Raw genomic sequence first — 27,957 nt, 5'->3', positions numbered from 1 at the left:
CTCCACTTGACAGTGTTTGCTTGTCTCATTTCACTTGAATATTCACTGGTGAGTAAGAACAGAAGTGGAAAGCCTTACTTACCACAGTTTATTATATGTTTCATGCCCATGATAATTACTTTTATAATGCCACTCGTGAATAAATTGATCAGATTAGGATGAATCACCTGACCGGCCAACAGCTATTGGAATGATCCTCCATGTGTGACTTGGAATTATTACAAAACGTGGCAGGATAGACCTGCCCAGCCATCGCGGCAGATGTTCATTTGTAATGCTGCCTTAAGGAATAAGGAGATGAGAGCAAATTGTTCCAGCAGCTCAGCCTGCCCTGCCAACAGTTCGGAGGAGGAGTTGCCAGTGGGGCTGGAGGTCTATGGGAACCTGGAACTTGTTTTCACAGTGGTGTCAGCCGTGATGATCGGCCTGCTCATGTTCTCCTTGGGCTGCTCTGTGGAGATCCGGAGGCTCTGGTCGCACATCAGGAGACCCTGGGGCATTGCTGTGGGACTGCTCTGCCAGTTTGGGCTCATGCCTCTTACTGCCTATCTCCTGGTCATCAACTTCTCTCTGAAGCCAGTCCAAGCTATGGCTATCCTCATCATGGGGTGCTGCCCAGGGGGAACCGTCTCGAACATTTTCACCTACTGGGTTGATGGAGATATGGATCTCAGGTAAGTTACACTAGGGAAGCTCAGCTGTCTTCCCCTGATAGCACTCTGCCAGGGATGGGGGTGGGGATGGGGGGGACTGACACCTTCGCGTTAAAAACTCTGCCAATCTAGGTAGACATTCCATTGGGAAACATTTTATACAGACTTGTTCCGTCCCAGAAGGACTTTCCTTTCTGAACTTAAAATTTACTTTGCTGTGATTGTCCTCTGTTTTACTGGCAACTACTTTTCTGAGTAGAGGGGTTGGATTCATATGCAACAGTGAAAGCAGGTCTCCTTCCTCACGGCCCTTCCTAGGCGTGAACTCATTCTCACCCACACTGACGGCTTTAACAACAGTCCTGGTTTCACAGTCTCCCAGGACATAGGTTCAGAATCCCAGGAAGCTAAGGATACTGGTTGGTAGCTATTGTAGTGGTGGTGGTGGCAGTGGCATAACCAGAATGAGGGCCTCATGGCTCTAATCAGCAAGTGATGCCCGAGCACCTACTTTATGAGATCAGTATTTTGGGGGACTGGATAAGGGAGCTTTAGGGGTATGTGATTGATAGATGTATCCTGTTTTAAGTGGCTATTGAGTTGACTTGGGGAGCAACACAAAGACTTATGACTAAAACTGTTCTTTCTTGTTGTTTTGCAGATGTTTAACATTCATGACTAGAATCTCATTCCTTTCATTTAAGCCAGTGACCTTATTTCCAATTATGGTGTAGATAAACACCCCAGGAAGCATTAAGCTTTATCATTCATTTACATTTTAATGAGATTGAATTAATCACATGTATTTTGGAGTACTTGTTTTGATGGGGAAAAGAGCGTTTGAGGAAAAAATAGAGGAGTCACAATTGGAGAAAATGACAGGGCTAAAAACAGTGGTCTTTCTAGAATCTTTGCTTACTTCTGAACAAACTGTTTCACCTTTTGCCCAGGGAAAGAACTACTTATAAATTTAAATCTCTGTTCGATGTGTATGTCATTTAGTTGAGATTTATTATACAATGAATGAATCAGAGGTGCTGACCGTGCTGGGAGTTGACGTTAGTGAGTCAGCTGCAGGTATGGGTTTCTAGTTTCCTGCATGTGCTGAATGTTTAGCATATGGAACTTATTTCACCTATAAATTTTAATGGGTTCATGCCAAACAGACCAATAATTAATTTTCATATGGCTATGTTTCTAGTTACCCACTTATCAAAGATTTGAAATGAATCACTTGCATCGCTAATTTAAAAAACCCCCCTAGGGAAAGTGGCGGGGGGTGGGGGGGTGGTGGTGTGATGAATTGGGAGATTGGGATTGACATGTATACACTAATATGTATAAAATGGATAACTAATAAGAACCTGCTGTATAAAAAAATAAATAAAATTAAATTTAAAAAAACCCCTAACGTGCACTGCTAATTCAAATTCAATGAAGTTGACCATTAACGTAATAATTGGGTAATGAAAAATATTCTTTACACAAAGTCCATATAACAGTGATAAATTCCAGGGCCTGAAAGTTTTTGGAAAGAAAAAGGAAACACAGTTATTAAGTACCCTGACAGGCATGGGGTCTATGCTTTCATGTATTTTCTTTCCCTTCTTTCTTGGCTCTCAAAATAACCTTGTAAATGGTCTTTTATTATTCTGAATTTTACAGCTGAGAAAATTGTGTCTCAGATTGGTTAAGTATGTTGCCAAATGCTACAAATGAGTATGGCAGAACGCAGATTTAAAAGCACATCTGTTTCTCATCAGTCTGCAATTTAGGCGCTTTCTTCAATGCCATTTATTAGCACAACTAGATCTTCTGAGCAGGAACATAAATCTTTAAGCAGTGTTCTCAAGCACCTCTGTTCTGGGAAAGAGAACATTTATTACCTTCATCTCTTATTAGCCAAAATTATAATAAAAACACCAATTAATAGGAAGTCTATAAAAGATAAAGCTCGTTTTACTTCCCTTAATTAGCTTTTAACTTTGGTCTAATTATTTAACCAATAAGCTTCATTTATAAAACAGGTTAAAATTACCTATTCCCCACAAAGATGTATTTTAAGGAGGAAATATGTATGCAGGATGCCAGGCACATAGTAGGTATGTAGTAAATATTAGCTACTTTCCCATTTTTCTTATAAAATTTTGATTTTGAGCCTCACAAACAAAAAACAAAACAAAAAACAAGCATAAAATTTAAATTCTAAGAAATGAAATTTTAAAATGGGGACTAAATATTAGATTTTCAAAAGCTTATAGATACAAGAGTAATAAATCTTAATTCTCAGTAAAAATTGCAAATAGGAAATTCAGTATTATCAAGTGAAACAATCTCCAAGTTCATTTTGTTTTTCTTACTTGATTACCAACAAAAATAACTTTTAAGCAAAACTCACTAGGCAGTCATTGATAGAAATTTTGTTTTTCATACTGGATAAAATCCAAGAGCATTTAGTACAACATCTTCATTTTACAAATGAAATTTAGATTTAGTGCTCTTGAGATGAGTGCTAAACCTAAATGTGTTTCTCATGTCTTAACTCCGTGCTTCATTCAATTTACTTGCAGTTCGCCATGCGTTCACACCAAACAAGGAGTTTCAGAATCAACATGTTTGAACCAGTTTCTGCATTCTGAGTATCTGATGCTGACACCAGTCATCCTCCCAGTCACCTGGGCTCATCGTCTTAGCAGTCCCTCCCCGCCCCGTGACTCCCCTTCATGCTTCACTTTCTTTAGTCAGTCCTCTGGCTAGTACTGTAGCCCACCCTCCTGATGTCACCCATAGCTATTGCTTCCTATCTGTCCACTGCCATCACCTCAGGTCAGGCACCACAATTTCTTTCTTGGCCAATTGCAGTATCTTCACAATGTTCTCTCTACCTTCAGTCTTTCCTTCATGGTTCTGTAGTAAGTGGATAAGGCAGGCTCTGGGGTCAGACTGCCTGTCTTTATATCCTGACTTGGGACCTCTTTCTGTACCTGGAAATCATAGTACTTCCTTTATGGTGTTGTGAGGAGAAAAGGAACATATTATACATGTAAAGGCTTCTCAACACCTGTTAAATTGGGTAGAACCTAAGCCGGGTCTAACTGACTCCTGCAGGTTTATTTACCATTAACCCCTTAAGCATAACTGGTCTTTGGTCAAAATGGACTATTAACTGTTTTGTTTTGTTTTTTAAAGACTTTATATTTATTTATTTAGGCTGTGCTGGGTCTTAGTTGCGGCACGCGGGATCTTCGTTGCAGCATGTGGGATCTAGTTCGCTGACCAGGGATTGAACCCCAGCCCCCTGCATTGGGAGCACAGAGTCTTACCCACTGGACCACCAGGGAAGTCCCTATTAACTGTTGTTTAAACATACCCGGCACTTTTCCAACTTTCTTTTGCCCATTGTCTTCACAGCCTGCAGCGACAACTGGCCTGATCTGTCTCCTCCAATCATCCATTATAACTGTTCTGGAAAACAGTTGGCCTGCACGTATGAAGAGCCTTAAAATTATCTTGCCCCTGGACTGAGCTCTGCTGATCTTGGCAGGGCTCTCTCACATGTCCGGGGACTGGCTAAATGTGGACTGATCTTGGATGGCCTCAGCTGGGACAATTGGGCTCTCCTCCCTGTGGCCTCTCATTCTCCAGCAGGCTAGCCTAGACCTAACGACATGACAGTGTCTGGGAACCTTACAAGGTCTCTTGAGGCCTGAGCTTGAAAGCAGTTCATCATCACTTCCACCACATTCCAGTGGCTAATGCAGATTGCAAGGCTAGCCCAGATACAAGGACTGGAGAAGTAGATTCTGCCTCTCAATGGGGTGAGCTGCAAAGTCATAGTGCAGAGGGCATGGAAAAGAGGGGGAGAAAGAACTGGGGACATTTTTGCAATCTACTATACTAAGGATGGAGAGAATTCTTGCCTTGGACAGTAGGACATGAAAACTGAGATCTGGCAGTACAGTGTCGTAGTTAAGTGCACCAGTCTGGAACCAGAAAGTAGATCCATCCCTTACTAACTGGGTCATCTTGGCAGGTTATGTAAATTCTCTATGCTTTAGTTTCCTCACTTCTAAAATAGGGAGAAACATAAGTTACCTCATGGATTGTTGTAAGGATTGAATGAGTTAATATATATAAAGTGCTTGAGTCTTACTGGCACAAAATGCTGTATGAGTTATTATTATTATTATATTGGTCAGGCAAAAGAGCACTGTGTCAGGGGCCTGTGTTTTAGTCTCTGCTCAAGGAGCCATGTGTCTTTGAACATACCTTTCTGGACCTGTTCCTCATTTGTAAAATCATTGGGTTAGACTTTCTGAGGTCCCTTTTTCTTTTTCTTTTCCATTATTATTTATTACAGGTTATTGAATATAGTTCCCTGTGCTATACAGTAGGACCTTATTGTTTATCCATTCTACATGTAATAGTTTGCATCTGCTAATCCCAAACTCCCAATCCATCCCTCCCCTGCCTGCTTCCGCCTTGCAATCACAAGTGTGTTCTCTATGTTTGTGAGTCTGTTTCTGTTTCGTAGATAAGTTCATTTGTGTCATGTGTCTTTTTTCTATTGTGGTAAAATATACATATCATAGCATTTACCATTTTAACATTTTTAAGTGTACAGTTCAGTGGCATTAAGTACATTCACATTGTTGTACAATCATCACCACCATCCACCTCTAGAACTTTTTCATCTTCCCAAATTGAAACTCTGTATCCATTAAACAATAATTCCTCTTTCCCTTTAGGCCCTGGCAACCACCATTCTACTTTCTGTTTCTATGAATTTGACTACTTTAGGTATCTCATATTAGTGAAGTCATAAAATATTTGTCCTTTTGTGTCTGGCCTATTTCACTTAGCATAATGTTTTCAAAGTGCAGCTATGTTGTAGCTTGTGTCAGAATTTCCTTTCTTTTTAAGGCTGAATAATAATCTATTGTATGCGTATAAGACATTTTATTTATCCATTTATCCATTGATGGACACTTGGGTTGCTTCTTCCTTTTGGCTATTGTAAATAATGCTTCCATGAACATGGGTGTGCAAATATCTGTTGGAGTCCTTGCTTTCAGTTCTTTTGGGTATAAACCAGAAATGGATCTGAGGCTCTTTTAAGTTTTGAGTATTTTGTGACAATAGGAAAAGAAAAGCAAATTATAAAGTCTAAGCATCCCCCTCTCCCACGCCAGTTATTAGTATTTCTCTGGAAACTGTTTGACAGAGATGCCCCTCCTCTGTCACATAGCACTAAATATGCAATGCTTTCTTGTCATCTATCAGCGGACACTGCAGTAGCTGGGCTACTTTCAGCCTCACTAGGTCTCTGAGCTCTTCCAGGGCTTGTTCCTCTGCGTGCTTAGAGCCAGCCTGGTGGTGGCAGGGGCTTGATAGATGAGGGTGAATGACTGAAGGAAAGTTTCTGATTGCTCGTGTGTGTTACGAAAACTTCTCTTGAAATGCAATCAGTTTATTGGTACAACTCAGGACAGTTCCCACTGTCTTTAGTTTGATAACTTTTTTTTTTTTGGCCATACTGTGTGGCTTGTGGGATCTCAGTTCCCTGACCATGGATTGAACCCTGGCCCCAGCATTGAAAGCCTGGAATCCTAACCACTAGGCCACCAGGGAACTCTAGTTTGATAACTTTTGATATACGAGGTCTATTCTTTCGTGAGGAGGTGTTTGTGTCCTCAGCGGCAGAGAAAGGATTCTGACCACTGGTGGTGGTAGAGCCTCAGGGATTCAGTGGCCAATTTTGACTTTTGAACTTTAAAGGAGCTCCTGATCCTTCAGCAGAAACCCTGAAAATAGGACTTCAGATTCTTCAGATCTGTCTGACAGGGCCTGGTGGAGAACTGAAGATCATCTTGAGAGACAGAACTTAGATTGAATCCATGTGACTTAGTGTGTTTCTATAATGCTATGTACCTTAATTTCCTTGTCTATAAAATGAAAATAATACCTACCCATAGGGTTGTTTTATAGACAAAAAGAGAAAATGTATGTAATGAGGTCTGATACTTAGCAGGTGATGCTCAATCAATGCTGGTTACCATTCTTGAGAAGCAGCGGACGGGAGTAACATTTATATTTGGGGATGGAAAACCTGGCCTTGAACTCTTCTCTGGGGCCAAGTCTGTTGATCTGATCTTATAGCATATTCCATGTCCATCTGACTACCTAGATAATTTAAAAGTTTTTTTCAGTGGGGAAGCAAGCGTGTACTTTCATAGTTTTTTGAGTGTCAGAGTTCCTGAGTTTATTGGTTTCAAACTAAAACAACGTGTATAATTTAAACCCCAATTGCAAAAGGGTATACTCATCGACACTACATTTTAATATAATGCATATATATGTAATTTCCATGTTTTAAAGGAGGTTCAGGATTTACCTGTTTGTCCAGACTTGCTGAATCTGTCCCATTATTCTCTGTAATAGTTTGCAGATGGTGATGCCATTCTTCTTAGTGCAAGTGGAATCTTGTTATACTGAAACCAGATTTTGCCAACAATTTCCATATATGTGAACAGCCAAGAGACCCAGTCGACCACATCCTCTGTTTATGCTACATTGGAAGTTCATGGCAGTAAAACAAAAGTTGTGACTATCCAATGCATTCAGACACGTTCACTTGTGCTTTTCCAGCTTGGCAGAGCACCAGGGTCATCTGTTGCCTTCCTTGACCATTACTGTGAACATTATGGGTGTGAAGTTGTATAAAGGGTGGAAGTAGTAACCTATGTAATCAAGGATATAGAATCAGTCTGATATAATCTCACACTTTGCTTCCCACAGTCATGAATCTTACCTTTCTGGTGTTTGAGCCATAGCCATAGAGGAGGAAAATGCTCTGCTAGTTCTCCAGAAGTTCAAGATCAAAGTGATGTAATATGGAATTCCTTTCAGGATGTGGTGATATGAAGAGCCAGGAATATAGCACTATCATAGACTAGGAATTTGGAAAAATGTTCCAGACACACACTTTTCATGAATACAAAGGTTTGAGAGCTGTGGCAAGCTGCTTTTCTTCCTTAATCTGCTCTCTAGTTAGGAAGAAGACTTTGCTCAAAGTAAGCATTCTTAATAGGATAAGATAATTTTAAATCTCATATGGAGTAAAATATATGCAAGAACTGCTCAGAAAAGTTTGAAAAGAAAGACTTATGTGGAAGTGTCTGCTCTGTTGTATACAAAAATACACTATGAAAACACCGTAATTAAAACAGTCTGTCATTGAGCTGCATGAGCTGCTTGTAAATCTTGGAGATTAATCCTTTGTCAGTTGCTTCATTTGCAAATATTTTCTCCCATTCTGAGGGTTGTCTTTTGGTCTTGTTTATGATTTCCTTTGCTGTGCAAAAGATTTTAAGTTTCATTAGGTCCCATTTGTTTATTTGTGTTTTTATTTCCATTTCTCTAGGAGTTGGGTCAAAAAGGATCTTGCTGTGATTTATGTCATAGAGTGTTCTGCCTATGTTTTCCTCTAAGACTTTGATAGTGTCTGGCCTTACATTTAGGTCTTTAATCCATTTGGAGTTTATTTTTGTGTATGGTGTTAGGGAGTGTTCTAATTTCAACCCAATCCAAAAATGGGCAGAAGACCTAAATAGACATTTCTCCAAAGAAGATATACAGATTGCCAACAAACACATGAAAGAATGCTCAACATCATTAATCATTAGAGAAATGCAAATCAAAACTACAATGAGATATCATCTCACACCGGTCAGAATGGCCATCATCAAAAAATCTAGAAACAATAAATGCTGGAGAGGGTGTGGAGAAAAGGGAACACTCTTGCACTGTTGGCGGATATGTAAATTGATACAGCCACTGTGGAGAACAGTATGGAGGTTCCTTAAAAAAACTAAAAATAGAACTACCATACGACCCAGCAATCCCACTACTGGGCATATACCCTGAGAAAACCATAATTCAAAAAGAGTCATGTACCAAAATGTTCATTGCAGCTCTATTTACAATAGCCAGGACATGGAAGCAGCCTAAGTGTCCATCATCGGATGAATGGATAAAGAAGATGTGGCACATATATACAATGGAATATTACTCAGCCATAAAAAGAAACGAAATGGAGGTATTTGTAGTGAGTTGGATGGAGTTAGAGTCTGTCATACAGAGTGAAGTAAGTCAGAAAGAGAAAAACAAATACAGTATGCTAACACATATATATGGAATCTAAGGAAAAAAAAAAAAAGGTCATGAAGAACCTAGTGGCAAGATGGGAATAAAGACACAGACCTACTAGAGAATGGACTTGAGGCTATGGGGAGGGGGAGGGGTAAGATGTGACAGGGTGAGAGAGTGGCATGGACATATATACACTACCAAATGTAAAATAGCTAGCTAGTGGGAAACAGCCGCATAGCACAGGGACATCAGCTCGGTGCTTTGTGACCACCTAGAGGGGTGGGATAGGGAGGGTGAGAGGGAGGGAGACGCAAGAGGGAAGAGATATGGGAGATATGGGAACATATGTATATGTATAACTGATTCACTTTGTTATAAAGCAGAAACTAACACACCACTGTAAAGCAATTATACTCCAATAAAGATGTTAAAAAAAACCCCAAAACACAGTCTGATATTTGCTTAGGAAAAAAGGACATTTTGAACACACTTGAACATATATATAATATATAATGAAGTTGGCACTTCAGTTTAGTGAAAAATTGTTTATTTGGAAAATTTAACACACTTGCCTCTCAATATAGAAGACAATAGATTAGTTTCATACCTTATACAATATAAAATATAAATTTTAGATATGTTAAAGATATAAATGTAAAACATAAACCTATGAAAAAGTAAAAAGTGGGGGCAATATTTGAATAACCTCAGGAGACGGGGTAATCTTTAACAAGGCAAGGAACTCAGAAGCCAGAAAAAAAAAAGGACAGATGACGGATTTGACTATCTCAGTGTTATTTATTATGGCAAAAGTCATAAGCATAGTAAAAATATAAAATAACCTTGGCAAAAATATTTGTATTACATTTGATGATATGTACCCTAATTTTAAAGTAGCTCCTACAGGTTGAGAAAAGAAAAATCAGACAAGAAAGGCTGTTGAGAGGTGGTATCCAAGAGGTTAATAAACCTGAAAGAAAGCACAACCTTGTAGAGAGTCAGGTGTATAACAAAAGAAGAGTGAGATGCAGTTTTCAGTGTTCTCATGAGAATTAAAAGGGATTGGCCTCCAGTGCAGGCAAGATTGTGAAATGCAACAGGCTTTTTTGAAAATAATCTGGAAGCATCTATTAAAATAAAAAACATAAACTTTTGACACTTTGGATTCCACTTTGGAGAATCCATTTTACAGAAAGAGAAGAATTATTTCAAGTGAAATATGTGTAAGAATGTTTATTAATACATTGCTTATAATGGAAGAAAACTCAAACAATTTTTTCAGCATTAATGGAGTGATTGAAGAAATTATGGCATATTTATGTTGTACTCTGCAGTTCTTTAAAAGAAAATGAGTTTGTTATATCTGTTGCCCTGAAAAATGCCTATTGTATTAAGTGGAGAAAAAAACAAAAGCAACCAAGCTGCAGAGTAAGTTGTACTGTGAGATTGCTTTAAAAAGAAAACAGCAAAGCCTCTGTTCTCTGAACAGCAGCTATGAAACAGGATTGTTTAAATGAAAAAGAGGAGAAGGGATATATACAAATACTTGTGAATTACCTAAGTCGGGTTTTCTGAAAGGGTCACCAATTAGTTAAACATTTGACAGTGCATCTTTGGACTGGATTCCCAAATGGGCGATTGTTGGGTCAAAGAGTAAACACATGTGTAATTTTGCTAGATATTACCAAACTCCCTCCAGGGGTTGTGCCATTTTGCATTTAAAAAAAAATAAATTTATTTATTTATTTTAGGCTGCGTTGGGTCTTCGTTGCTGCACGCAGGCTTTCTCTAGTTGTGGCGAGTGGGGGCCACACTTCTTTGCGGTGTGCGAGCTTCTCATTGCGGTGGCTTCTCTTGTTGCGGAGCACAGGCTCTATGTGCGCAGGCTCAGTAGTTGTGGCGCACAGGCTTAGTTGCTCCGCAGCATGTGGGATCTTCCCGGACCAGGGCTTGAACCCGTGTCCCCTGCACTGGCAGGCAGATTCTTAACCACTGCGCCACCAGGGAAGTGCTCATTTCACCAGCAGTGATTGAGAGTACAGAAGGAGTATTTTTAATATCATTGAAGTATAATGGTTGCTGCTTTGCTGGGAATATAAACATTCTTTTGATAGAAAATGTCAAAGTTATCACAGACAGATTATTTTATAGACAGGGTAGATGGAAACATTGGTGATTCATATTATGAGGAAGAATGATGTATAACTTGCAGGCCTGATCAAGTGCTGGAAGACCCTTGCTATCTCTGCAGCAGACCTTAGTCCTACAAAGGGTCTCCTTCCCCTCCTCGCTGGGCTGGGAGGTAGTGAGCCTCAGTCTCTAGGCCATTTGTACCATTAACACAGGTTGAGCATATACTATGTGCAAGGCAGTCTGCTGTGAGAATTTAAACTATGAATATTAAAACATTCCAAGACTCTTGAAGCCTAGTGTTGAAGGGAATAAACTCTGGCTTTACCCCTGGGATGTGCTGTATAATGTTCCCTGTGCCTCACCTCATCTGTAGAGCAACATTAATTATGTCTATAAACAGTTTGTATGTGCTTAAACAGATTGTGTAATTTTTCCCAGTGATTTAAACATAAAGTATTTTGTTGGCCTGAAGAATATCTCATTTCCATTTACCTTATTTCCCCTAATTTTACTGATTGATTTTGTTGCTGGTTTTATCACCTAGATAGGGACAAAATCCTATAAAGACAGAAAATAGATTCCTGGTTGTCAGGGGCTGGGGGGAGAAGGGAATGGGGAGGGACTGCTAATGGGGTGGAGCTTCTTTTTGGGGTGATGAAAATATTCTGGAAATAGAATAGTACAGTCACATATACTAAAGATACTTTAAAATAAATAAATTTTATGGTCTATGAATTATATATCAATAAAGAAGAACTGTATAAGGAAAAAAATGAATCCTTACAGAGACTAGCAGAATGTTTAGGACAAGTAAATGCTCATAAAATATGAGTTAATTGATAGATGGCAAGAACTGCAGGAAATCTTTTTCTAGACCACAAATATAGTCATCATTTGTTGAATAATAAAACAGGAGGCAGTTTCAAGTAACTTACCCTACATAATCTCTAAGAAGTTGTACCCCAGGAGTTGTTTTTGGTAAGGACTAAATTCTTCATTTCAAACTTTCCCTCTTAACCATCTACTCTAATTTTACTTTCAGCATCAGTATGACAACTTGTTCCACAGTGGTTGCCCTGGGAATGATGCCACTCTGCCTTTATCTCTACACCTTGTCCTGGAATCTTGAGCAGAATCTCACCATTCCATATCAGAACATAGGTCTGTATTGGGCTTGTGACATGAAATAGTAATAGTAATGGTGATGGTAATAATAATAGCTGTTGTTTACTATGTGTCTCCTTTATACAGGTGTTTATAAATGTGTTATCTAATTTAATTCTCCAAATAACCCTACAGTATAGATTCTATTACCAGTCCCATATCCTGTATTTTCAGAATTAGGGCAGTGAAGTAACTCGACCTAGGTCATGCAGCTGGTAAGTGCAGACTGGAATTCTGACTCGCGAATCTGACTGCAAAGTCCAAGCTCTTAACCCCTACAACGGTTCACTTTTGAAAACAAAGCCAGAAAACTTACTTATTAAAAAAAACAAACAACCCTTATATAATTCACTAGAAAGCAGACTCATTATGACCCACAGATGAACTGAATCACAGTGGCTCTAATGAGACCTTAGTTCCCTCAGCCCCACCTTTTATATCACCTGTGGCCTCGACTTCTTTACTGATCAACATAAATGATTCCTATTGAGTATTAAAGCATATCCACATGTCACAACCACACCCATATCTCTTTCATTATCTCCTTAAACTCTGAGAGCTCTGTGGACTCACTAGGCTTGGAAGAAAAACTTGGTGAGATGATATGTCTATTCTGGTTTGATCAGAGTCTTTGGAGAATTGGTAGAAACTATGATTCGTAAACTCCAAAGTGTCAATCTGGAGTCTCAAGTAATTACTTGGAGAGCTTACAACCCATGGCCCATAGTTCAGAACCATGAATAGAGCCATGTCCTGATAAGAGGTGAAGCCCATTGAATTTGTAAAATTTGAGTGAAATCTTAATTTAGAAATCATGATTTTATGTGCAACTTTTTCTTATCACTAAATTATTTAATATATTCTGTTTTAATAATATACTCTAAAAGGTACTTGTAAACAATTAAAGCCCCAAATATGAGCAACTCACATGACTTTGGAGCTAGTATTGCAAGTGAGCAGATTTGGAAAGTGGCACTGGAAAATGTCAGTGTGTGGATCCTATTGGCAAGTAGACCTCTGCTCTGTTGAGCCTGTCTTTAGTCACTTGTGTTAATTAAAAGATGTATTTCTCTACCTGCCTTTGGGTTACCTGGCTACACTTGTAAATATAAGAACTTCCTTTGGTTTCTGTAACAAATGCTGTTTTTGTCTTGTAATAGATATTCTTTACCTTGTGAAGTAAATCACCCATTGGCTTCACATAGAGAAATAATAGCTATAGTTGTAGAGTGGTGACTCCATACATAGCAACCAAAGAATTTTGCAGACATAAAAGGGTCCTCCTGTTTTCTAATCTTTACATTTTCAGTTGTCTCTAAAATTCCGTGTGATTGTTGAGGGATTCTGAGAGAAATGAGAGACTGTTTGTGATGGCATTCAGTGGTATCATATACCCTTCAAAGATTGTCTTCTAAACATTGAAAAACATTTTTTTGGAGATGGATGCAGAAATAAAATGCATCTTTAATTAAAGCTTTAATCTAATTGAAATAGACATAAATTGTTGAGAAATGGGTGGTCAGGGTGAGAGGGGATACCATCTGACAGATTTTTCTTCTCTTCAGGAATTACCCTTGTGTGCCTGACCATTCCTGTGGCCTTTGGTGTCTATATGAATTATAGGTGGCCAAAACAATCCAAAATTATTCTTAAGGTAAGCAACTCCATGGGACAGTTAGCACATTTCAGAATCAGAGACTTCACAAATAGACCTAGGCAATGACCAGAACAAAGGGGCCAGTCAGACACGGCCCCACACCTAGCAATTTTCTTTACATGTCCTGCATTTTTGGATCCAGCCACCATATTTCCTCCACTCTAAGCCTTGCTTTGTCACTCCCATGGGCCCCTACACTGAGGCTTATGACACCGTGCAAAGCATGGAACTCGTGCTTTAGTGACGGAAAAGCTTAGGCCTGCGTGTGGCCAGAGAGCACGCATTTGGTCACAAGGCTTCACACAGGTGCTCTCAAGTGAGGGCTCTTCAAGTCTGCATGAAATGGGGCCCAGTGTTTATGAGTGTGGCTGCTTTCCTGGAACAGCGGGATGAAGGGCTGTCTTTCAGAAGCATTCCTGGTTGAGCCTCTAAAGATGGTGTACACACGAACAAGGGCTGCTACCCACACGAGTAACTGTCAGCATGAAATCATCCAGAACGCACTGAGGAGTCTGGCCCTGGAATGATGGGAGCTGGAACCCTCTGCCTCCTCTTGACTTTCCAGAGTTGTCTTTTGTCTGCTGGGGAAACAAGCCAATGTCCTTGTTAAATGGCTTTTAAAATTATGTGGCTTACATAGCACAGGGAGATCAGCTCGGTGCTTTGTGACCACCTAGAGGGGTGGGATAGGGAGGGTGGGAGGGAGACGCAAGAGGGAAGAGATATGGGGACATATGTATATGTATAGCTGATTCACTTTGTTATACAGCAGAAACTAACACACCATTGTAAAGCAATTATACTCCAATAAAGATGTTTAAAAAAATAAATAAATAATAGAGGGTTTTAAAGATGGAAAAAAAAAAGTTATGTGGCTTGAGAGGAGGTGTTCTCAACAATGGTGTCCATCTCCTAGGGTGTTGTCCATTTTTCCGATTATGTATTGTTTTAGAAGATATATACTTTTATTATATACTGCTTTCATGAAGATTTAAAAAATGTTTTATTTTTTACATTTGTAAAGAAAGACACTTGGAGCTAATTGGAGGTTTGGCAAATAAATGTCAGTTCATTTTAGTTTGGGGTTTATGGTTTGGTTCAGTTTAAGCTCTTGATGTTTGGCTCTACCTGAAAGAACATGCCACTCCATTTGCCTGCACGAATGGATGCTGCTTCCCCAGTTTGGCATAAGACTGAACAACTCCTGCTAGTCCTCCAATGAGATGGAGAACGAGAAGAGGGGTTGACAAGCAGACAAATTAGCTGGGCACAGGGAGCTGGAGGAGGGCTTAGATGCTGTGCATCCGGATTGCACATGGTGACTTTACTGTTATTTCAGTAGGAGAAAATTTCCAGTGTGGCAGCGTGTGGTTATAATTTTGTTTACAAAACAGAAGGAGAGCGTATGATCATGGGAACCTCTTACTTTTCAAGTACTGTATCTTGGATTACTTTCTTAAAAGGGCATCTAACAAAAAAATAATGATTTTGGTGTTTCCAGATCCTCTACTAGGCCATCAGTGTCAGTGGAGAAATCAGATACATTTTCTGTATGTCTGTAAAGAGCAAATTAAAAACCATTTGGCTGGACTTCCCTGGTGCCTGCCAGTGCAGGGGACACGGGTTCGAGCCCTGATCCAGGAAGATCCCACATGCTGCGGAGCAACTAAGCCCGTGCACCACAACTACTGAGCCCAGGTGTGACAACTACTGAAGCCCGTGCACCTAGAGCCTGTTCTCCGCAACAAGAGAAGCCACTGCAATGAGAAGACCACGCACCGCAACAAAGAGTAGCCCCTGCTCACTGCAACTAGAGAAAAGCCCACGTGCAGCAACGAAGACCCAACACAGCCATAAATAAATAAATAACTAAATAAATAAACCAACCCCCCCCCCAAAGAACTACCCAGCTGAGCCCAGCCCAAATAAAAAAAACAAAAAAAACAAAAAACCATTTGGCTATTCCATAGGTGCCGTGGCAGAAAATATTTAATAATATGTATAAATAGTCTAGAGCACCTAAGTTAAAACTAGGACACTTTTATCATTATTTTGGGATGTCTTCCTTTTCTGTTCCTAGTCCTCTTCTAATTTTAGATCTGATTCATTTTCTGATTCAGTTGCTTTTGGTAAATTTTAAACATTGAAATCCCTTTCTTGGTAGAAAGTTGACGGAGGATTTTTTACAATCAGAGGCCTTTGTGTGTTCCAGCATCTTCCCATTAGGCAGAGGCCCAGTCTTTCCCTGTATCTGAGCAGTAAAAATGATCCCAGAACACATCTCTGGTACATTGGGTTGTTTTTATTTTGTTTCGGTTCCCCATGACCGTCTTCCTCCACACACTGAATCACTTCAAATCAAGGTTGATGCTGAATTGGGCGCATAGTTTGCTGTTTACATGATGTGAATGGGAGCTTGCCAAGATCCTGACTTTCCCCCACATATTCTGGGTCTTGCTTCCTCTCTATCTGTTTTAAAACTCAGACCACTGGAAAAAATTTTTGTTGATTTTTTTTTTTGTTTCTATTAAATAACAAAAGCAAGAGACAGTATTCATTTGGGAGAAGATATCAGTATCTTCAATAGTATCTCATTTTACAATAATATTAGCTCAGGTTGTCTAATGAAGAATGGGTAAATTTCATTTGGAGGAGAGAAGAACAGGGAGCAAAGCAGTCCAGAAGTCATTGGTGGTTGAAGGGGTGGTAGGGAGAGAGTGGTGGATGGTCAGGCAGGGCAGATCTCAGGCAAGAGGTTACCAGCGCGGGGCCTGCAAGGTTGTGTATAGAGGTGTTGGATGCTTATTATCAGATTTTTCACTTATTTCACAACTTTGTCCTATCCACGAAAAACTCCACTACCTAATCCTTCTGGCAGAATCCTCCACTTGAGAGGAAAAGATACTGATCATAAAATAAGAAGACTTAGATTTGTGTTGAGCTTCATCAAATCTAGCTCAGGCAAGTCACTTGACCACTTTGGACCTCAGGTTTCTTCTCTGTAAAATGAGATTGGATTCGATGGTCTCTAAGTCCTCTCTGTGTTCTAAAAGCTTCCAGGTTCCAAGGCTTTTGGAGCAGTGATGGACTTTGCAAAAAGACTGTGATGTTCACCTGTACCTCTTTTATGGGTTTGCCTTAGGTTGGAGCCATTGTTGGTGGGGTCCTCCTTTTGTTGGTCGCAGTTGCTGGTGTGGTGCTGGCGAAAGGATCTTGGAATTCAGACATCATTCTTCTGACCATCAGCTTCATCTTTCCTTTGATTGGCCATGTCACAGGCTTTCTCCTGGCACTTCTTACCCACCAATCTTGGCAGAGGTACAGTTAAATTATCCATAAACTTTTATAAGGAGGACAAATTAAACACACTGCCACTGGCAGGTTTTGCCGCCTGGCTCTGTCTGGAAGCACAAAGAGTTGTGACTTACAAGGTGGGTGGAACAGGACAACTCGTCATAAAGAGAGAGAGTGGAAAGATCATAGTAATTCTTTATGTAAATGAAAGCCAAGGCCAAATTGATGGGAAGTTGTAATTTGTGAAATTAGGATTGGTGTATTAACACCACTTGTTGTAATCTGGACACACTTCTCATTCTAATAGTGAAATAGGATGAGTGAGATGGTTTCACTAAATATAGAGATCATTCTAGAGCATGAGCAAGATTTAAGAGATTAGGCATTTATCCACTGTGTCAAATTTTTAAAAGTTCTAATTATAAAGGGCAAGAAGAGAAAGGAAAAGCTTGAGAAATATGATAGGAATTTATCTTAAATATTATCATTACAAGGTAGGGCATATAATATATAAATACTATAAAATATTAAAAACGATAATCCTCCATATTGCTATGCCTGTTGATGAGATGAGCATTAGTATACAGTGTTGGAGGGAACATAAATTGGCATAAACTCTCTGGAAGGCAATTAAGGCATATCAATAGCTTTATAAATATTTATAGCTATTAATTCAGTGATTTTACTCCTAAAAATCTGTCCTGAAGCTAGCACTATCAGATAAGCACACGAATACTGATGTGCAAGGATGTTAACGGCAGTGGTTTTTATAAATATAAAAATAGAAACAATTTAAATATCTGACAGAAGGGAGATATTTAATTCATGACTGTGTCTATGTGACGGAACATGATCCACTAGTTTTAATGCTTTTGGAAAATACTTGAAGTTAAGTTAAAAAAGAACAGAAAACTATGCATTTTGATTGCCATTTTGTAGAAGAAAAAAAATTTTATGCTTAGAAAAATACTGCAAGAAATAGACCATAGACTAATACTGTTTAATTTTGAGTAGTGGGATTAAGAGTAATTTTAGTTTCTTAATATTTCCTTTATATATTTTCTAAGTTTTTCAATGAGTACATACTGCTTTTAAAATCAGAAAAGAATTATTGAAGAAAAATAAACCATGCAGTTGAATTCCCAAGGTGGCATTTGGGAAATTTTTAATGGCTTTACACTGTTGTCCACTTGGGGAACATTTAGGGTGGTAACCAAGTACTTGGTGAGGCTCTGCCAAGGGTATCTCATTTCCTTCTTACTACAAGTCTGAGGGGCAGATACTCTGGGTATCTCATTCTACATTCTACAGATGAGCAAACCCTTCAGGGAACTTAAGTAACCTGACCAAGTTCATAGAGCCAGAATGTGGTGGACTTAAGATTTGGGCCTTAGGTCAGTACAGTCATATCCGCAGGGCATTGGTTCCAGAGCCCCCTGCAGATACCAGAATCCAAGGATGCTCAACTCCCTATTATAAAATGGCATAGTATTTGCATATAACCTACGTACATCCTCCATATGCTTTAAATCATCTCTAGATTACTTATAATACCTAATGTAATGCTATATAAATAGTTGCCTGCATGGCAAATTTAAGTTTTGCTTTCTGGAACCTTGTAGAATTTTTCTTTTCCCAAATAATTTTGATCCGAGGTTGGTTGAATCCGTGGATATAGAACCTGCGGATACAGAGGGACGACTGTAATTAGGAACACAGACTGTTGAGGAGTTGAAATATAATTGGATCTGGAGAGAAGGTATTCCTATGGCAAAGTGTAGTCAACAATCTTGTTTTTTCCACACCTGATGGCTTGAGAGAGATCAGGACTGAGATACTGCATTTGCCTTGTGAATGGTCCAGGTGTGAGGTCCAGCTGTGTAACTTAATCTTGTCAGGTTATGGACAGGGCTCTGAAAGAAGTGAGGGTGGTCTGGAGAAAGCATAGCATGCAACAGGGTGACTAGAAATAAAATAAGAGCCACTGAATTTGCCCTGTACTAGTGATGATATTTTCACTCCCACATTCCACACCCTTGTTACCTCCACATACCAGTCCAGTCTGCAAAGAGAAGCCGGTTTATCAAACGTCTCTTTCCTCTCTTCTGCCATCTGTAAAAACCTCAAGACGCCTTTTGTATTCCATAAATTGGAGAAGATGAAACTGCCTAACCCAGCCTCCAAGGTCCTGCCTAGGTTTTCCTTCTTCTCCCTCCTGCTTTTTCTTTTTCAAGTGAGGTTTATTTTTCTTTTCTCTTCTGTTCTTTTCTTATTTTTTTGTAATTAGAAAATGAATAAAATATAGAAAAGTAGAAAGTAGAAAAAACTTACTACTAAACCATTTCACCAAAGAAACCATTTTAGACATTTTGTTTTCATGTAGGGTTTTTACGTTTATTTTCAAGTGTTGTTTAGTTTATACTGTTTTGTATCTGACTCAACTTTCCATTCTCATCTCCTTCAATCCTCCACTCCCCGCAGGTTGGCTTAGAGCATAAGCAATGCTTACTGAATAGACCAAGCTCATACGTGTCCCCAGAACTTTAATTTCCATCACTTCCCCACATTAAATGCCTCTTTCACTCTTTCCATTCTTTAGTTTCACCCTTCCTCTGTGAAGCCTTCTCTAACCATTTATGCCACTTTTCTGAATTTCTACAGCATCTCCCTGACCTTCGATCATACTTTGTCTTGTGCTGTTTCTACGTGTATATCTTGTCTTTTCACCCAGGTTCTCAGGGCAGGGTTCGTAGTGCCCTATTTGGAGGTGCCTCTCAAGAGGCCACCTACAGAGTAGGCACTCAGCAAATAATTATTGAATGAGTAAACATTTTTAGTGGTCTCAGCTCATAGCTTGCACTTATCGCTATACGTAAAATTTAAAAATACTCCTTATTCCTTATTGCTAGTATGTAAAATTTTTCCATTGGTAGGTGCAGGACGATTTCCTTAGAAACTGGAGCTCAGAATATTCAGATGTGCATCACCATGTTGCATTTATCTTTCACTGCCGAGCAATTAGTCCAGATGCTTAGCTTCCCACTGGCCTATGGACTCTTCCAGCTGTTGGATGGGTTTCTCATTGTTGCAGGTGGGTAAAGCCCCCATTGAGTGGACTTGACTGAAAATTGTTCACCCAGCTTACTAACTCCTTTTTCAGTCTGAATACACATGTGCTGCCCTTGTGATACATTCTTAGCCTGACATTTCTGGGGAAAATAAAATGTATAAACAAGATCCTTTGCCACAAGTGGAAGTGTCACAGAAAAATATTTTTAAAAACCTGTGAAAGTGTGCTTATAATTATAAACAATCTTCACAAAAACAATGCACTATCAGAACTCTCCATGAACAACTATTTATCTCAAAAATGACGTTTGTTTTGTTTTATTAAGAGCCTTGGAAGTCTTCCAAATGTTATTTCACAGTACTTCTGTGACTAAGAATTGTGCTGAATGTCCGTGAAATGTTTTTTAACTATGAAATATAATACATACAGATATTAAAATATATATATGCTTATCTATCCCTACAGCCAAAAATACATCATTTTGCAGGCAGTCATTATGTAGGTTCACAGAAGGTAAATTTAAAATATATAGATTGATAGATATGTACACAAACATATGTATATTTTAATCTTGGCCATTGTAAATTTTTTATTGTTGTCACAGAACGTAAGGCTCAATGATTACTGATATAACTAATTATATACTGATTACAGACAATTAATATAAGGAACACTTGGGGTTTAATTTTCCCACAAGATAAAGTCTAGCAGAATAAAACTCCTGGTCTTAGATCCAGGTTTTAATTCCTTCTCATGGTGAGACTGTGATGGAAGGAGTATGCTTGGCCCATTCCCAGCTACCTCCCAGCACCCGGGGGGGGGGGCGGTCACCTGACCCATAGTAAGCCCTCCACAGGAGTTGCTGACTGACTGGATGGATGGATGGACAGACGGACAGATGGACGGACAAGCTGTCAGCCACCTGATGAATGTCTCAATCGCAAAAGGTCCATTCCAGACAGAAATAACCATCTTGATACACTGAATTATTTTGCTCTGTAGTTTTTTCCTTTTTCCCCTTCTTTTTCCTGTGTGTTTATACATATATGATCCAAAGCAAACAAACCCCCAAAGTATTGACAAGTGCACAATGTCACCAGATTATAGTCTTTGCTAACGTGATTTTTAATACTGGTATGTTTTAACACCTAGCATATAAGATGTACAAGAGGACACTGAAGAACAAACACAGAATAAAGAACCCCGCTTTAAGGGTAGAAGCCCGCTTTAAGAAGAAATCCACTTCTCCCAAAGAGACCAGTGCTTTCTTGGAGGTGAATGAAGAAGCTGCTCTAACACCTGGGCCATCAGGGCCCATGGCTCTCCACAGGGCTCTCATGCCAACTGGCCGGATCTCATGTGCGAAGTAGGGGTTTGCCGGCTTGACTGGTCCCTGTCTTCCTCAGCAGCCAGTAAAGACAGTGCAGAGCTGATGAGTGAATCTCGTTGGCAGGGCTTATGGGAATGTTTGCGTGTCAAATGTTAACATATTTATATTTCTGTGTGGACTGTAATTTGTCATAGGATCCCCTTTTGAGAATATGCTCTGCCTATTTCAGGTACTTTCTTTGGGGGTTTACACAACAGATTTACTAGTTGCTTTGTGTATTCTTGTCCTCCCATACAGTGAAGTGATCCCCATTGTTATGTGAAGTCATCAAGCTGTGAATTTTAATCTCACAAGAGTTAGAACTCTGTGTAGAGGAGATGTCACCTCATACTGCAGGGCAAGGACAGAGTCTGGACCCACTTGACTTCTCGACTTTGGGCAAGTCCTTTGGGGCACTGGGGAGGAAGCATACAGCTCTTATAAAAATTGGGTCTTTTCTCAAATGATTGTTGTTTTTTTAAGGGCTTGAAAATCTTTTTAGATTTATAGATGTAATCACGAGCCTAGAGGGAATTTAATGAACACTTGAAGTTAATATTTTTACTCCCTAGAGACAGGCACAATGTATATTCTTCTAATACACATTTATGCATTATGTCATTTTAAAAACATTGAGATCATTCCACATATACTGTTTCATAAGTCACTTCATGAAATATTGTGGAGCATCTTTACATGTCAGTCTATGTTGACCTACCTCATTCCTTAGAACAGTGGCTTCACAGAAGTATTTCAGTGCATGAAAGGTCTGTAATTTATTTAACCGTCCCTTAGTCATGGACATTTAGATAGCTTTCAACTTGGTGTTACAGTGTTGCTACAAACACTTGTGCTTTCATGCAAGTGTTTCTGTAGGATCATTTTCTAGATTTGAAAATGTGCAACCAGGCTGATGGCACATTAAAATGTTGGGCGGCGAGCTCTCTGGCAACACTGTACAGCAGTGCCTGAGAGTGTCTGGTTTTCCACAGCCACACCAGTCTTAAGACTGATCATTCTGCTTTGTGGAAATACCTCATTTAAAATTGCATTGTTAAAATTATACAATGAAGTGAAGCAGAGTATTTTTCATGGATGCTTGCTTGTTCATGTACTTTGCCTGCTTTTTTTTTTTTTTTAAAGAAATGGCCTTTGATTGATTAATTAGTTAATTAATTAATTTTTTGGCTGCCTTGGGTCTTCGTTGCTGCGTGCGGGCTTTCTCTAGTTGCGGCGAGGGGGGCTGCTCTTCTTACGGTGCGCGGGCTTCTCATGGCGGTGGCTTCTCTTGTTGCAGAGCACGGGCTCTAGGGCGCGTGGGCTTCAGTAGTTGTGGCTCGTGGGCTCCAGAGTGCAGGCTCAGTAGTTGTGGCACGTGGGCTTAGTTGTTCCACGGCATGTGGGATCTTCCCGGATGAGGGCTCGAACCCATGTCCCCTGCATTGGCAGGCAGATTCTTAACCACTGTGCCACCAGGGAAGTCCCTTTGCCTGCTTTTCTATTGTATTTTTTCCCTTTTGACTGATAAATTTTAACACATTACAGACAGTGACCCTTTGTTCTATGTTTTGTCAATATTTTACCTACCCGTTTGTCTTTTTATTTTTGTATAATTTCTTTTGCTGTACAGAAGTTTTATATTTTTTATATATACCACTTTATTAGTCTTTTAAAAAATGTTTTTTGACCTTAATATCTGTCAAATGTTAGACTATTTATACTTTTGTGTGGATTGTGACTTGGAAAAGGACCCCTCTTTGAGAATGTATTTGGTTCCTTTTCAGGGAGTTCTTTTTGGGGGTTAATACACATATTTACTAGCTGCTGTGTATACTGTCAGTAGATTAAACCCATCCTCCTTCTCTATTCTGACATTATTAAAAATATGTCCCATATATTTTTCTATAACTTTGGGCTAAATATGTACATGTTTATTCCATTTTGAATTTATTTTTCTCTATGGTGTGTTAAGAATCTAATTGTCCTAACATCATACATTGAATGATTCATCTTTTCTCTACTGATATGAAATGCCACCTTCATCACATAACTTCCTATATAATGTGTTTTTGTTGGACTCCATTTGGTTCCATTTTTTCTATTTGTAAATTTTGGAGTGTGAGAAAGTGTATTGTCTGAGATTTAGTGCTTTACAATTTTATTTTGTAAGTATACTCAAGAACTTGTGGGTTATATATATAATGACAATGATTATTATGGTATTTTCACAAGTAAGGACATCTTTGTGGTAGTACAGAAAGAGCCCCATTGTTGTCACAAGTATATTTATATGGAAAAGAAGTACACACATGTGTGACATGATTGTTAATTCTCAACTGCTGCAGTGAACATAGTAGAATTATATGTTCAGAGAGCCCCAGTTCTAAAATAAGCATTACCATGAGTTTTAAAGGATCCACAAAAAAGGAATTTCTAAATTGTTCCTCTACATAGGCACCTAACATAAAATGGTAAATTCCAGTGCTCCATTCTGAAGTATTAACTGCATGGTCAGTATTTACCACAATCAGGACAGGTCTGCAGAGAAGTCTACCAAAAGCCATCCATTAAGACAGAAACAACACAAATCAATGTAAGGGTTTGAAAGTAGTCACATTGGAAGACTGTCATTTCCAGAGATGGTTTGTAAACATGTTACTGAGAAGAACTAGAAATAGTCAAGTTGTCCAGGAGGCCACACATTATCTTTAAAAAGAAGAATGTAACTAAATAAAAGCTCTAACTGAATAAATTTTATTCTAACTGATCTCAATAATCATGCATTCATAAAAGCAGGGCCTATATGAAGCTCAGAAGGGGGGCCAGAGAAATAATGTTAAGCAGAATGAGTCCAGCTCTGTGTCTGGAAAAGAGCCAGGTGGATATTTGGGTAGCAGAGTGTAAAGACCACGGGCTTTGCCAGGGATACTTGTTGTGATCCACTTAAAGAGCTAGGACGCTTCAGGACTTGTGGGTTGAAGTCAGGTAGTCCTAGAATTGAATCCCAGCTCTGTTATTTGGACAACCTTGAGCAAGTGATAATCCCCCTGGACTTCAGTTTCCTTTCTTAAAAAGGATGATATGCTGCCCACTAGCGGGTTGGAACCAGTCCTGGGATGCCCTGGGCTCTGCAGCCAGCTGCCCTGAGACCCTGCCCAGTCTACCAACGGGCTGGCACTGGTTTTGGGAGCCTCTAGGCTGTGCAGCCAACCACACTGGGACCTAACACTGCCCACCAGTGGGCCAGCAGCCACCACACTAGGCAGGGCCTGGCAGGCAACAAGGCCAGCGCCAGCCTCGCCTAACAGCGTGCCCACTGTAGTCAGCCCTGGCATAAAAAAAGGGCCCATGCAGCCAACATAGGGGGAACCCCTAGAGCATATAGCTCTGGTGAACAGAGAGGAGTGTGCTGCTCAGACCCATAGAATGTCTCCGACATAAGGGCACTTCTCTAAGATTGGGAAACATAACCAACCTACCTAATACATACAAATACATACAAACACAGAGAATTAGGCAAAATGAAGAGACAAAGATATATGTTCCAAATGAGGAACAAGACAAAATCCCAGAAAAACTAAGTGGAGATAAGCAATGTACCCAATAAAGTTTAAGGTAACGATAATAAAGATGCTCAACAAACTCAAGAGAAAAATGGATGAACACAGTGAGAAGTTTAACAAAGAGCTAGAAAATATAAAGAACCAAACAGAGCTGAAGAGTACAAGAACAGAAATAAAAAAATATAGTAGAAGGAATCAACAGTAGATTAGATGATATGGAAGAATGGATCAGAGAACTGGAAGACAGCAGAGGAAATCACTCAAGCTGAAAAGAAAAACAAAAACAAACAAACAAAAAAACAGTTTAAGAGACCTCCAGGACAACATCGAGCATGCTAACATTCACATTATAGGGGTCACAGAGGAGGAGAGAGAGAGAGAAAGGGGCAGAGAACATATTTGAAGACATAATAGCTGAAAATTTCCCTAACCTGGGAAGAAAAAAACAGGCATTCAGGTTCAGGAATCACAAAGAGTCCCAAACAAGATCAACCTAAAGAGGTCCACATTAAGACACATTGTAAGTAAAGTGACAGAAATTAAAGTGAGAATCTTAAAAACAGCAAGGGAAAAGCAACTAGTTATGTACAAGGAAATTCCTGTAAGACTGTCAGCTGACATTTTAGTAGACACTCTGCAGGCCAGAAGGGAGTGGCACGATATATTCAAAGTGATGGAGAAAACCTACAACCAAGAATACCCTACCCAGCAAGGCTATCATTCCGATTTGAAGGAGAGAGAAGGAGTTTTACAGAGAAGCTTTAAAAGCTAAGAGAGTTCAGCACAACTAAATCAGCTGTACAAGAAATGTTGAAGAGATGTCTCTAAGTGGAAAAGAAAAGGCCACAGTAGAAATATGAAAATTACAAAAGGAAAAATCTCATTGGTAAAGGCAAATATACATTAAAGGTAGTAGATCAACTACTTATAAAGCTAGTAGGAAAGTTAAACGACAAAAGTATTAAAATCATCTATATCCAAAATAATTAGTTAAGGGATATACAAAACAAAAAGATGTGAAATATGATGTCAAACACATTAAATGTCGGGAGAGGGAGCAAATATGCAAGGCTGTTACAATGCATCTGAACTTGAGATCAACTTAAATTTATATATATATATATATATATGTTTATATATGTATGTGTGTACAGAGCTTGTTATATTTAAACCTCATGGTAATGACAAAACCAAAAATCCAAAATAGATACACACACACAAAAAATAAAGGAGTCCAAACATTAAAGATAATCATCAAATCCTAAGGGAAGAAAACAAAAGAAGAAGAAAGGAACAAAAAAGAGTTTCAAAACAACCAGAAAACAATGAACAAAATGCCAGTAAGTATATACCTATTAATAATTACTTTAAATATAAATGGACTAAATGCTTCAAGCAAAAGACATAAAGTGGCTGAATGGATTTAAAAAGAAAAAAGACACATATATATGCTGCCTACAAGAGACTCACTTCAGATCTAAAGACACACACAGACTGAAAGTGAGGGGACTGAAAAAGGTATTGCATGCAAATGGAAAACAAAAGAAAGTTGGGGTACCAATATTTATATCAGACAAGATAGATTTTAAAACAAAGATTGTAACAAGAGACAAAGAAGAACACTACATAATGATAAAGGGATCAATCCCACAGGAAGATATAACAATTGTAAGTATATATGTACCCAACATAGGAGCACCTAAATACTTACAGCAAATATTAACAAACATTAAGGGAGAAATTGACAGTTACACAATAATAGTAGGGGATTTTAACACCTTACTTACCTCAATGGATAGATCATCCAGATGGAATATCAATAAGGAAACACTGGCTTTAAATAATGCATTAGACAAGATGGACTTAATAGATATTTATATAGAACATTCCATCCAAAGGCAGAATACAGTCTTTTCAAGGGCACATACATGGAACGTTCTCCAGGATAGATCAAATGCTAGGCCACAAAACAAGTCTCAGTAAATTTAAGAAAATTGAAATCATATCAAATATCTTTTTTGACCACACTGCTATGAGACTAGAAATTAACTACAAGAAAAAAAAAAAACCTGCAAAACCCACAAATGTGGAGATTAAACAGTGTGCTACTAAACAGCCAATGGGTCACTGAAGAAATCAAAGAGGAAATGAAATAATACCTGGAGACAAATGAAAATAACACAATGATCCAAAATCTTTTAGCAAAAGCAGTTCTAAGAGGGAAGTTTATGGTGATACAAGCCTACCTCAGTAAACAAGTAAAATCTCAAACAACCTAACCTCATTCCTAAAGGAAAAAAAAAAAAAAGACCAACATAATCCAAAGTTAGTAGGAGGAAGGAAATAATAAAAATCAGAGCAGATATAAATGAAATAGAGACTTAAAAAAATAGAAAAGCTCAATGAAACTAAAAGCTGTTTCTTTGAAAGGATAAACAAAATTGATAAAACTTTAGCTAGATTCATCACGAAAAAAAGAGAGCCCAAATCAGAAATGAAAAAGAAGTTACAACTAACACCACAGAAATACAAAGGATCATAAGGGGAATTCCCTGGCAGTCGAGTGGTTAGGACTCTGCGCTTCCACTGCAGGGGGTACAAGTTCGATCTCTGGTTGAGGAACTAAGATCCCACACGCCATGCAGTGTGGCCAAAAAAAAAAAAAAGGATCATGAGAGATTACTAAGAATAATTACACACCAATAAAATGGACAACCTAGAAGAAACCGACAAAGCCCTAGAAATGCACAATATCTCAAGACTGAATCAGGAAAAAATAGAAAATATGAACAGCCCAATTATCTAAATTATCAATGAAATTGAATCAGTATTTTAAAAATCCCAACAAACAAAAGTCCAGAGCCAGACAGCTTCACAGGTGAGTTCTACTAAACATTTAAAGA

General features: G+C 38.9%; 1 protein-coding gene across 3 annotated transcripts; it reads left to right on the top strand.

Moving 5' to 3' along the window:
• The first annotated feature begins 54 nt into the window (after positions 1-54).
• Positions 55-27,746, top strand: SLC10A6 (solute carrier family 10 member 6). 3 transcript variants are annotated; one of them, XM_082463275.1, is made up of 7 exons: positions 55-674; positions 11,980-12,098; positions 13,667-13,755; positions 16,901-17,076; positions 19,986-20,143; positions 21,275-21,396; positions 21,750-27,746. In XM_082463275.1, exons 1-7 carry the CDS (start codon positions 262-264, stop codon positions 21,750-21,752), a joined length of 1,080 nt encoding a protein of 359 aa, XP_082319401.1. In that variant the 5' UTR covers positions 55-261; the 3' UTR covers positions 21,753-27,746. The 3 variants fall into 3 exon arrangements, with proteins under 3 accessions (XP_082319401.1, XP_082319402.1, XP_082319400.1); XM_082463276.1 differs by lacking the exon at positions 21,275-21,396; XM_082463274.1 differs by having other exon boundaries at positions 21,275-27,746.
• Positions 27,747-27,957: the final 211 nt, after the last annotated feature.

Source organism: Balaenoptera physalus (assembly GCF_965194825.1).
Source record: "Balaenoptera physalus genome assembly, chromosome: 5".
Classification (NCBI taxonomy): Eukaryota; Metazoa; Chordata; class Mammalia; order Artiodactyla; family Balaenopteridae; genus Balaenoptera; species Balaenoptera physalus.
Note: the sequence above shows the minus strand (reverse complement) of the source record. Positions and strands in the feature narration are given on the sequence as shown.

What these genes read in the sequence shown, in the direction of transcription:
- SLC10A6 (XM_082463274.1), top strand. Translation starts at nt 262, where the DNA reads ATGTTCATTTGTAATGCTGCCTTAAGGAATAAGGAGATGAGAGCAAAT. An exon ending in ACCCACCAATCTTGGCAGAG is followed by an intron (nt 17,077 to 19,985) that starts GTACAGTTAAAT and finishes TTCCATTGGTAG; the next exon opens with GTGCAGGACGATTTCCTTAG. An exon ending in TGGGTTTCTCATTGTTGCAG is followed by an intron (nt 20,144 to 21,274) that starts GTGGGTAAAGCC and finishes TTTAACACCTAG; the next exon opens with CATATAAGATGTACAAGAGG.